The 13,063-nt window shown below is 42.6% G+C and overlaps 1 protein-coding gene across 5 annotated transcripts in view; it reads left to right on the top strand.

Annotated features, from left to right (window-relative positions):
* The window catches only part of Nrp1 (neuropilin 1), a 142,262-nt gene that overhangs the window by 100,204 nt on the left and 28,995 nt on the right, over nt 1-13,063 (top strand). For all 5 annotated transcript variants that reach the window (XM_055617557.1, XM_055617558.1, XM_055617560.1 and 2 more), the window contains exon 10: nt 6,875-7,206. In XM_055617557.1, coding sequence (XP_055473532.1) covers nt 6,875-7,206 — 332 coding nt within the window. The remainder of the gene's footprint in view (nt 1-6,874; nt 7,207-13,063) is intronic.

Genomic DNA, 13,063 nt, shown 5'->3' with positions numbered 1-13,063 from the left:
TTATTTATTTATTTATTTATTTATTTATTTATTTATTTATTTATTTATTTTGCAGTTTTCAAAGCCAGGGTTGGCTTTATCAGCAACACTTAAGGAGCTTGACTTCTGACAACTTTGACTCCTTAAGCACCCCGACCTGTCATGGATTTTTCCTCTGTTTCTGTTGGCTCTGTATGTGTGTTTTCCCTGGGGTTTGGACCTGGGCCTCACACATGGTAGGCAAGCACTCTACCACAATAGGAACTGCATTATCAGTTTCTGGCTGGAATTTTTTAAACTTTTTATTGACTCTTTGTGAGTTTCACATCATATACCCTAGTCCCACTCATATTCCTACCACCTCGTTTCCACCCTCTGCCCTTGCAACCTTTGGCTGGACGTTTTAAAAGTGGAAGTGAACTTGTGAAAATTTCTGGTTTGTTCTTCAAACAGGACTTGAGAAGTGTCTGTTAAAAGGAAACAAGAGGCTATTCCTATTTGAGGGATGAAAATTATGAGATAGACTTAGCTCTTATTAAATGTCTAGGAGAGGGTCAGCCAGGTGGCTGGAAGTCAGGGAACACTTGGCTGTAAGTTGCTAGGCCCGAGGCCTCCAAGGCTTCTGTAACAGTCCTTATTTACTTCGAGGTTATCCTGAGTTCTAATGTAACAGCAGCCATGCTCCAACACTTTTCCATGTAAGTTGGTGGTTCAGAGCTTTCATTTAAAAGCAACGACAGCACACATGTAATACTCATGTCTTATAAATTTAAAAACGTGGGAGTTGGAGAAAAAGGCCAGTGGTTAAGGGCACCCGCTGCTCTTCCAGAGGACCCAGATTCCATTCCCAGCACCCACATGACAGCTCACAACTGTCTGTAACTCCAGTTCCAAGGGGCCCCAGGCCATCTTCCGGCCTCTGTGGGCACTGCATGCCTGTGGTGCAATACATATGCAAAGCCAAGACTCATTCACATGAAATAAAAAGAAATCTTTTTAAAAGACTGAAACAGAGACCATGATTGATTTACTAAGAAGGTAACTAAAAAGTAAACAACCTCCAGTCTTCCGCAAACCACTGTGTTCTGTGTTCATATTTAGAGTATTTATTGCCTCAATTAATTTTATGCTTTGTCTGTTGAGTTTGAGTGTTCCTAAAGGGGGGAGAAAACGGACCTTTAAAGGGAAAGCATCCTCCCGGGACTTTCCCATCAGAATGGAGGTGCTGTGTTGAGAAGAGTTCATGAAAAGATCCATGGAAAAGGCCATTTTGGAGAGTAAAACACAGATCTGATGTCAGACCCAAGTTTTATTTGTTTCCATTGTTGACACAGATTTGATTAGCATGTGATATTCAAGACTTAGAAAGTCCAAGGCCGCAGAGGCAGGAATTGGATGGAGGGGCATTTGGAAGGGGGACAGGCACTGAAAAGTGATGTAACCTTGTTTTTAATTTTTGATAAGTTAAATAGCAGAAAGTTCAAGGGACCTTAAAACATTCCTAATTTAGATGTCTGCCCATAAATCTATAGGAACATGAGGTCTTGGTGGGACTTTCTGCTCCATTTCCCCAACCTTATCTCATGTCACTACACAAGAATTTTATTTAGAAGCAAGCTCATAAAGACTCCAAATTAGTCTGAACTCTGACTATCCAGTCTCTTAAGATTTATGTTATGTCCTTTTGGTTAAATACAATGTTTATTTGAACTCAAATTATCCTTTTTTTATTTTCATAAGGACATCCCAAGAGGTAATTCTGGGAATTTGGACAAAAAAAGAAAGTAATTTATTGGATTTAAAAAAAATAATGAATTGGCATGTTTACTTAAACCATATCTAAAGTAGTTTGTTCTATTACTTTTAAACACAGCCTATTTTGTTATTTTAAGGACACGGTTGGGTTTTGTTTTCTCTCTAGTGAAAGGACTGTCATTTCCCAGAAATTAACCTTGAAAGTGTTTCTGAGAGGGCAGAATGTGACCATGAATGGTCACACAGCCGTCACACAGCCAGAAGGATCATGCCTGGCTCAGGACTGTCCACTTAGTGAATGCATGACTGCAGGCAAGACCTTTTGCATCTCAGAAGCAGACGTCCTGGACTAGATGATAACCTAATGAGCTGTGATAAGGATTAAACGAAGGGATATTTATAACGTACTTGGCTTACAGTAAAGTGCTCGTTAAATGCTCCCCTACAATAAAGCAAACACTGCAACCACTAAACTGAATGCAGGCAAGATCCCAGGTAGAGCCTACAATGAGACAATCACTCATGAGCATGTCTGTTTTTGTTTTTTTTTTTTTTTTTTTTTTCAAGGCCCTGGTACTCTGTGAGTGCAGGCTGCTGAAAGAGCAGGTCAGCAGTGTCCTATTGGACTAGACAATGCAGGAAAGCGATTTGGTCACCATGCTTTCCCTTTACCCCATAGGCCTGGAGCATCCTAAGTGCTCAATGGTTATTTCTTAATGAAGGAGTTCCACTCCTCATGCCTTCTGACAAACAAGCAATCTTGAATTTTCACCCTCTCTTTATGAGTAGGCAAATCCTAATTCAATCTGAATGTTTAAAGAAACTAGAATGGGGGTGGGGACCCCTAGGACCTAATGCATCACTTTCTTGACGCCCAATCCCTAGAGTCCCAGGTTTGAATTTAGGCTTCACATTCATAAATCCTTAGAAATACAGCCATCATGGAGATCTAGAGACTATAATGGCATGTTTCCCAGAAAGAGACACAGTAGGGTGAAATATCCTGCTCTACAGGTGATTGAGGAAGGAATGTTTTCCTTGTTTCTCTAAAGAGGGCTGCATCATTTTGGCAAAGGCAGGGACTGGGAAGGTCACACTGGGGACTTCTGCAGGGTTATAAGATGTCAGCCTGTGCTCTGCTCAGTGGTGTTCCCTTCTCCCACAGGCATATGCTCCTGTCAGTCACAGATGAGGGTGGCCTTTCCAGACACCACAACACCCTTAGGCAACTTCCCAAGCCAAGGCTAGTTGATACCCTTTGGGAACTACTTTCTCACTCTTTGAAAACTGATTAACTGGATTGCTCAGTTTTTCTTTTAAGGTCAAGCACAGACAGAGATCTTATGGTAAAGTAATATCACTAATAACAGCCACTCAAACCCCTTTCCATAACATCATCCACTTATCTCTTTCATCCAAGATTGACTTTAAGGTAAAAAAAAAAAAAAAAGCCAGAAAACAAACAAACAAAAACAATGTTGCAAGCAAAATACAAAATCTCCAGTTAAGCTTGATATGCTAAAAAACGATAATTGTTATCATACATATTTCCCTTTGCAGTGCTTTGGATACACTAAGACTTAGTCATTGTCTCTCTGAAATACCATTCTAGTTGGATATTCTATTTCTTGTTCTGTTGTTTATTTGCTTGTTCAACTTAACAACCTAGGCAAAAGTGCATCTAAACCTGCCTGCCAAGGAAACCCTGCTGTAAGTTAGCATTTCATTCAAACCTTTAATTAATCATTACTATAATTATATTAATTGTTAACATAATTTTAAAAAGTGAATTATGGGATAAGTTGAGGAAATAGCTCAATCAGTAAAGCATTTGCCTTACAAGCACAAGGACCTGAGTTCAAACCCCAGAACCCACATAAGACTACTATGCAAAGACTTGTAATACAGAACTGGGATGGTGGACACAGGAGGCTCTCTAGGGCTATCCCTAACTGGCTATCCCCAAGCAAGAAAGAGAGTACCTCTTTCTCAAAAAAAAAAGAAAAGTACAGGATGATGTCCTTTGTTTCTCAAGACACATGCCCACATATGCACAGTGTGAGTCTTATGTTTGTCAGTCAAAGGGAAATCAAGGATCCATTTGCTGTGGAGTGGTGGGGACTGGCTCAACACTCTGACTTCTGGCTGAGTGTGGGCTGGCTTTCAACCAGGTCTGGGGAGAGAAACAGCCCAGAAGCTCTGTGTAAGAGAAAGGGCATTCATCTGGCAGAGTCTCTGCTCGACCTGCAATATCCAAGTTAGCTGTGTTTTTCTCAAATGGTAACATCTGGTTCCCTTTGCCCGCTGAGTGTCACCTTTATAAAGAAGCTAGTTGGAAGTCAGGCAGGAGTGACCGCTGTAGCCAAGAAATGGGACTTCTATTTTTAACATGAGAATTTCATGGCCCTTCAGCAAAAATGGGTTTTGTAAATTTTTTTAAATTTCCATTGAGTTTATTCTTGGTTTCCAAGATTCCCACCCAGAGCAAATAGACAGCCTGAGTTACAGGAAAGCGTCCTGAGAAACCACAGCTGCTTCTGACTGTTGTAATATGTTGATTCATTCAGCAAATATTTGTTGAGGATGGCAGTGTACAAAAACAGGCTCAGCAAGTCTCAGAAAACAAAAATATGACTTGTTTCATACCCTCAATAAAATTAAGATCTGATTTGGCACATGATTTGGTTGTTAGTTTGTTTGTCCAGCACATAGGAATCCCTAAGCTCTGAGAGATTCCTCAGAGCAGAGACCAAGACAGTGCACACTTGAAATCTCAGTACTTGGGAATTCAAGGTCATTCTCAACTACATAGTGAACTGAGGTCCAGCCTGGGACATGAGACCTTGTCCAAAATATATATATATATATATATATATATATGAGAAGGAAGGAAAGAATAAATATAAAACTTGAGCAAAAAGCAGTTGTCTATAAGAATGAATAAGATTGCCAATACACAAAAAAAAATACAGATTAAGTATCATAAGGCATACCAGAAAAAAAAATGTCTAATTACAGGCTGGAAATATTGACTAAGTTAAATTATATTTGAAGATAAATCAATATTTTCTGCAGATTAAATGGTGGAAAGAACAAGATGATAGGAGGGTCTAGAGGAGAGAATGAATGGGAAAGTCCCACTTTCATCCAGGGAGGAAATGTTTCATCTCTCCAGCATCAGTGAAAGTGAAAGTGAGAAACTGGGATGTGTGATGGTCAAGGTCCTACTTGCAAGCCCTGCCTGTGTGCATGAAGAAATAGCATCAGAACTGTACAGCACATGAGGAGAGATGCTGACTGATCGATGCTTAAGGTCAACAGGAGCTTCACTTTGACCACTTAGGATGGCTATACTCTTATATTGCAATTTACCACATTGTGCAGAATGGAGATGTTTCAAAGATAATTGGGCTGTCACTCCTGTATGTCCCTAATTAAACTGTATGATTTTACAAGGAGAATAAATGTTGTCAGCCAATCAATTTATTAAGCAGCCAATCAGTCAATCAGTCAATCAATCAATCAATGATGGATACTCTCCTGTTGCTACAGAAGATATGAAGAGCTCTATTATGTACTTCATTGTTCTTGGGGATTTTACAATCTATCTGTGATTTCAAGACCCATCCACAGCACAGCTCTGCCCCAGCTGGGAGCCACATCCTGCCTGGGCCATCACATTCCCAGGAGGGGAGTCATCCCCTGCAGGCTGAAATTTCCATGACTCTTGAGCTGCATCTTGACATTTTCACAGGCTGTGACTCTGAAATCAGGAGAGTGGAAGTTAAACATCTTGACCAAAGACAGTGATAGGAAATCTGTGTATGGGGTGTGATGGAAAACTGGAAAATATTCTCAGTAACTGGATATATTAGATAGTTGATATGAAACCAAAATGAGATTCGTCTGTGATGCCTGCATCTGGGTGTTTGAATTTGTGGTGCGGGGGATGCGTGTGCAGAAGTGTTAGGAACTCCCGGGACAACCTCTGTGGTCATTCCACAAATGCAGCCCACATTTGTTTGTTCATTTGTTTTGAGACAGTCTAGGCTGGCTGCCAGTCAGCTCTGCCTCCCCGGTGCTAGATTGCCAGTGTCGGCTACCAAGACTGGTTTTTGTTTTTGTTTTTGTTTTAACATGGGTTCTGGAGATCCAAATGAGCTAACTCCCCAGCACCTAAAATGTGATTTTTAAACCTAGATAGAAGCAGTTGCATTTTTCATTGAGATAATAGAGAGCTGAGACAGAGGTAAAGTCTCGTCTCAGAGTTCAAGAGGCATTTGTGGAATGACACCAGTGGTTGTGTTGGGGCCTCCACACATGCACAGGTTAGTTTCAGTCTCAGAACCCAGAAGGCAGATGCAGACAAACCTCTCTAAGTTCAGTTAGTGGTGTCTGTCCCACCATGCACCAAGCCCTGGGCTCAATGCGTAAGACTATATACAATTAACAAAGTGGCACATACTTGTAATCCTGGCACTCAGGTGATGAAGGTAGGAGAACCAGAAGTTCAAAGTCATTCTTATCCTCATCTAATTAGCAAGTTCAAGGCTACATTTGACTCTACCTTTAAAACAAACTGAAAGAAAGAAAGAAAGAAAGAAAGAAAGAAAGAAAGAAAGAAAGAAAGAAAGAAAGAAAGAAAGAAAGAAAGAAAGGTCTTGAGGACAGTTGATGGTGAAGGTTAGTCGGCCCCATCCTTGGATACTCCATCCTCTACCTTCTCCATACTGAGCCAGGTTCTTCTTTTGTCACTCCTCACCAACTTCGCTTTGCTTCAGCAATTTCTTGTTTGGGGGTATATTTCTTTAAGTATCTCTAACCCATCATGAACTGTGAATTCTTTGTAGGACTTCTTGAAATGGAAGCAACTTCTAGGAACAAAAGAGACTGGAACCTTAGCTTGAGGACTAAAAAGTATCAGGGAAGGGGTGTCAGTGATGCTCTGGATGAAGATTTCCTTTATGGGCATGTGAGTCTAAGGAGAGGACATGAGTAGAAAAGAGGCCCGTAGGTGAGAAGGCTCTGTTATGTAAATGTACAGAGACTGGGGATTTCATATAAATGGGTACAAGCTGATGTTTTCTTTCTAAGCATGAAAGAAAACAACCTTACCCCATCTGTTTCTCTCCACCTCTAGATTACCCTTGTTCTGGAATGCTGGGCATGGTGTCTGGACTTATTTCAGACTCTCAGATTACAGCATCCAACCAAGGAGACAGGAACTGGATGCCAGAAAACATCCGCCTGGTGACCAGTCGCACCGGGTGGGCACTGCCACCCTCACCCCACCCCTACACCAATGAATGGCTCCAAGTGGACCTGGGGGATGAGAAGATAGTAAGGGGTGTCATCATTCAGGGTGGGAAGCACCGAGAAAACAAGGTGTTCATGAGGAAGTTCAAGATCGCCTACAGCAACAACGGCTCCGACTGGAAAACCATCATGGACGACAGCAAGCGCAAGGCTAAGGTGAGGCCCTGGGATAGGGAGTAGCCACTGTCTGGGGACACTACCAGCCCACTAGCTCACCAGGAAGTCATTTCTTTAGCCCATGGTAGAAGTCAAATCCTCATGTCCTAGGATTTTTGTTGTGGTTTGGGTGTGTGTGTATGTGCATGTGTGAGAGAGAGAGAGATGTGCATAGGCATGCATGCATGTGTGAAGCACCATACACGAATTTGGGGGTTAGAGGTCAACCTTGGATATGATTTCTCCGCAGTTAGCCACCTTCTTTTCTGAGACAAATCAGTAAGTCCTAATGATCCTCCTATCTCCACCTCCGAAGCCTGTGATTACAAGTGTGACCACTAGACTCAACTTTTTACATGGGTTCAGCGGTTCAAACTCAGGTGGTTATGCTTGCATGGCAAGCCCTTTACCAACTGAAGTGTCTCTCAGGCCCCTTCTCATGTCCTAACAAGAGTCAAGGACTTCCCAGCGAAGCACAGATAGAGTTAGGTTGGCTTGTCAGTAAGCTCCTGGGGTCTACTTGTCTCTACCACTCCAGCATAGGGTTACAAATTCAAGATGCCAAATCTGGCTTTTACTTGGATGCTATAGGAGTTTGTCTCAGGTCCTCATCTTTGTAGAATAAATATTGTATCCACTGGATATTTTCCCCAAAGCGTTTGTTTGTTTGTTTGTTTGTTTGTTTTGTTTGTGGTACTGAAGAAAGTGTATGGAAAAAAATGTGCTCTTCCACTGAACTATGTATCCCTACACCGTGTAAATTTTTCATTTCATTGTTGAGATAGATGTGTCTGTAATCTCAGTACTCAAGAGGCAGAAACAGGGGGATCTCTGTGAGCTAAACAAACAAACAAAACAAGCCTGGGTACATAGTAAGTTCTCGGCCAGTGTAGGCTACAGAATAAGACTTTGTCTGAAACACCAAGAATAAGGAACCAATGCATCTTCAATTGTGAAACAATACGCATGGAATTTACTATCTGAACCTTCGTACGCAAACACTGTGACAATGACATGCAAACCTTTATCTGTGTCCCAGTCATCTCCAGAGCTTTCCTCTTGTGAGGCTGATACTCTGAGCCCATTCAGTAATCCTTCTCCGCTTCCTCTCCTTCAGTCCCTCACCTATAACCGTTCTACTTCCTGCCCTTGCAGATCTGACTAGTGAGGAGCTTCCTTTAGGCCAGTCACAGAGTATTTTTGCTTTGTGGATGGTTTATTTCACTTAATGTAATATTGAAGTAGCATGGGTCCCAATTTTCTTTCTTTTGAGAACAGAATATGTTCTGACACATGAATAATCACATTAATTTATATACTCACCACTGATGGAAACTGGGATTCTTTCCATCTTTTAGGTATTGTAAATAATGCTTAGGTATGTTCTTATGCATTTGGAACCTCTTTGTTATTTAATTTATTCATGTTATATCCAGATTGTAGCCCCCTCCCTCATCTCCTCCCTGTCCTACCTTCCCTCTTTCTCCCTATCTCCCTCCACTAGTCCACAGGAAAGGGGAACCCTCCTCCCCTACTATTTGACCCCAGCCTATCAAGTCTCATCAGGACTGCCTGCATCCTCTTCCTCTGTGGACTGGCAAGGCTGTCCCACCAGATGGAAGTGAGCAAAGAGCTGGCTACAGAGTCCATGTCAGAGATGGCCCCAGCTTCCCTTACTAGGGAACCCACATGGAGACTGAGCTGCCTATTGGCTACATCTGAGCAGGGGGTCTAGGTCCTCTCCATGCTCGGTCCTTCGTCCTTCGTGTATCAGTCTCTGCAGGACCCCCTGAGGTGAGAAAGAAATTAGGGAAACAATATCCTTCACAAGAGGCAGAAAAAACATAAAGTGTCTTGGTGTAACTCTAACCAAGCAAGTGAAAGACCTGTATGAAAAAAACTTCAAGTCTCTGAAGAAAAAAAATTGGAGAAGATATCAAAAGATGGAAAGCTCTCCCATGCTCTTGGATCAGTAGGATTAACATAATAAAAATGGCCATCTGGCCAAAAGCAATTTACAGATTCAATGCAGTTCCCATTTGTAACATCTTAAAACTCAATCACTTCTTAGTAATCTAATGAAAAAAAAAAAGAATCTCTTTCTTTCCTTCCTTCCTTCCTTCCTTCCTTCCTTCCTTCCTTCCTTCCTTTCTTTCTAGCATTTACAAAATGCACTGTAAGTTTTTAAGCCCAAAAGATAAGGCTTTTTTTTTTTTTTTACCCAGTAAAAACAGCTCAGTGTTGGCTATGTTTATTTGTACTCCCTGAGCACACCACACCAAGCTGGAAATGGTCCCAGGAATGTGCTTGGGTGGCCCCAAGTGGATTTTGGATAAAAATGAGGACCTACCCCCAGGTTTTCACATATTTCTGTGACACTTCTCACACCATCGCATTTGGCCTTTGTTCTGGGCCTTCCTAGCCCTACCCACCCAAAGCCGGTCTCTCACGGGTGAAGACTGCAGCACATTGGCTGGGCTTGCAGACAGAACCTAGTCCTGGCTAAGCTGCCGGCATCCTCCCTCCAGATATGTGGCTTTGAGGATGATAACATCCTATTTTCCAACGGCTGCAGGTCAGCGATGGAGCTACTGGCCACTGACTAAACCAGTGAGGTTTCCTTATGCTGAGGAAAGCATAAGACAGTCTCTCATCCCTCCCTGAAGTAACTTGTGGTTTCTCTAGAATTTCAGCATGAAGTGTGGCTACATTCTGTCCTTCTCATTAGGCTCCAGCTGTGGTTGGGCCCTGATTCACTGGGTAGGTGATGGTCTTGACCTTCCACTTCTGCTGGGATCACAGGCTTGCCCTGTTATGCTTGGTGTCTGTAGTATTGCAGAATGAAATCCTGGTTCCTGCGCATGTTAAGCAAAACTCAACCACTTGGTTGACCTACAGCCCCAGCTTATAAGCTTCCTTCTTTCTCGTGTCCTTTTTATTTTCCTCTTTTATTTTGTGTGTGTGAACATGTTTATAGTGTAACTGCGCGTGGTTATGCCATGCACAAGTATGTGGAAGCTGGAGGGCACTTTATTCATCATTCCTCAGACACTGTCCACCTCGTGTTTTGACACAGGGAGGGTCACTTTCAGACCTGGGACTCACTGGGCAGGCTCAGCTTGCTTTCCAGTGAGTCCAGGCACACTTACCTCTGCCTCCCCAGCACTGGGATTACAGGTGTGTGATGCTATCCCCAGTGTTTTTTACTTGGGTTCAGGGAATCAAACTCAGCTCTTACTGACTATACTATCTCTACAGTCCACTTGTCCTTTTTGTGTCCACCCTTGCTGGACTTGGTCAAACTAAAAGGGAAATACACCAGAAGCTGACTTCAAGGAGTAGAATGGCTAACACTTGATCCCTGAACGTGAGCAGTCAGCAAAGCCACTTCCCTGCCGCTGCTGATGCAGGGTATGTTGTTGCGACACGGTCTTCACACTAGGTTCTGAGAGAGTAGACAAGTCGCCATATGTGTCTGATAGAAGGCAGTGTATGCTTCCTGTCATCTAACTGCCGTGGCAATGGAGCCTAAGGCTGTCAGCCTGCTGCAGTATAGAGTTGCGCAAGGAGCTAACACATGTGTTTCAACTTTAACAGAGTCTTCTGCTGGAGACTGGTTGATACATGGGGTTTTAGTCCTGAAATATTTATCACTATCATCTTCCTATGATACCTGAAGCCATGGAGACTTTTAAATTGCTTAGACTAAGCCTAATCTATGATTCTTAGCTTGCCCTTCCACTGAAATAATATTGAAGTCGAGATGGAAGTTGGTAAAATCTTCCCTTTCAGACAGCCTACATTTTCAAGTTATATAAAGGTGTATGAAACATTTGCTACTTAGTGGTGCAAATGCCAGCTGCCTGCTGAGGATGCCAGCCATCATTCATGTAAAAGTGAGGTCAGGGTGTGTGTAGGATAAACAATGCTTCTGTGAGTCAACCTCTTCTGTGCCCTGCCCTCCCTTCCACCCGCAAACATGTAATCTTCTATCAGAGACATTATGGTCATAGCCTGGCTGGCCTTGCAGCCTAACAGGCTAGTTTTGGCCATCACAAATAACAGTGAAAAACAGACAAAGGATATTTATTCAATATGGCCTTATTGAGAAGATGAACAAAAAGATATCAGTGGCCCCCAAGGTTATAAATACAGGGCAAGAGGTATGCATAGCTAAGCTCTGCTGATCAAATGTGGTCTCCCCATCATTGACCCATCCTTGTCTCAGCTCCCATATCTGTTGCAAAATGGTCTGACAAGTTCTCAGAACTGTGTGAAATCCCTCTGGGAGACAAGCTCTCACTCTGGCTAGCACCAGCCTTTAGCCTTTTCCTTCGCCCAGAATTTACTAGGGTAATTTGAATTCTTTCCGGCCCATTGTTTTTCAATAGTCCAAAAGTCAAAGTGAGGGCATGCATGATTATTTCTCTTCTAACTTCCGTCTTGACAGAATGGTTGCATGTGGCAGGGTCTAGATTATCTAGACTTCTCAGGACTAGAAGGAGCCAAAGACCTCATATTATAAAGCATGGTGGTTTGTAGAAACCAGTGCCAATTGGCTAAGCAAGCCTCGGCTATCTGAGTTCACCCCAGTCCATGTAGCTTCGACTGCTGGTGTTTTCCCAGCTCACCACTGACAGCTTTTATAATGTATTCACATTGTGTTCATTCTTTGTCCAAGCTGAAAAGAAGAAAGGGTTCCAGGAGTCCAAAGGTACCTGTGCTTCCTCCTCTCATCTTCTCAGCCGCATCAGCATAGGCAGGACTTGTCTGTATAGTAATGGTGTTTTCATTAAAATTAGCGTCTCGCTGACAACAACTTAATTGAGTCTAACAATACTGTATGTCAGATTCTCAGTTACTCACAGTACTTGCAGATCTATCAAGAGTCAGGACCTTGAAAGCAAATATATTTCCTTAAAAAGGGAAATTAATTAATTAAGCTCTAGTGTTAGCATGTTAGATTTCTACTGTATTTCTGAGTTATAAAAGACTAATTAGTCTACTTTAAGACTTCAGAGACCTTAGTTGTCTGTCTCTTCCTACATGCTTCCTCTAGTCATGGCATGTTCTCCACAGAATATTTACATCTTCTGCTGTGGTAGGATGCTGAGCCTGTCCAATATGGCTGGCATGGCCACTCCATCTGGTTGCCAGTTTGCATCAAATTAAAGTCATTATCAGTGAACACAAATGTTATTCCTGGATACAGACATTTCCTGGAACTTGGTGTTCTTGCTGACTAGTGAAGAGGCTAGAATCTGGATGCAGCAGACATCTCAGCTGCACAGGAGCCCAAGGCAGGAGAATCATGCCAGCTCAGGGACAGTAGTCAGCCCTGGGTACCTTAGGAAGACCCTCTCTCCTCAAAAACAAAATAAATGAGGAGAAGGTGGCACTTGATTTCTGAGAGCAGGAGAGTCTTACTGTCATGGCTGAGAGTGCTAGTAAGCCAGTTTTGGTTTGGATGCTGGCTCTGCCGTGGGCAAATTCCTTAACAACTCTATGACTTGGTTTCCTCATCTATGAAGATGTGTAAGGGCGATAGAGATGGTTCAGGAGGTAAAGTGCTCACCTTAAAAGTGTGTGTGTGTGTCTGTATGTGTACGTGTCTGTCTCTCTGTGAGTTTCTTTGGGGAAGGTTCTGTGGGCATGTATATTCATTCATGTGTATGTGTATGTATGTGTTGTGGGCAGACATGCATGTCTGTATGTCTGTGTGTGTCTGTATGTGTGTGTTTGTGTATGTTTACCTGCATTTGTATATCTGTATGTGTGTCTGTCTATTTGCAGGTGTGTGTGTCCGTGTCCGTGTGTGTGTGTGTGTGTGTGTGTGTGTGTGTGTGTGTGTGTGTGT

This window comes from Psammomys obesus, unplaced genomic scaffold, assembly GCF_907164565.1.
Source record: "Psammomys obesus unplaced genomic scaffold, mPsaObe1.curated_primary_1811, whole genome shotgun sequence".
NCBI lineage: Eukaryota > Metazoa > Chordata > Mammalia > Rodentia > Muridae > Psammomys > Psammomys obesus.
Note: the sequence above shows the minus strand (reverse complement) of the source record. Positions and strands in the feature narration are given on the sequence as shown.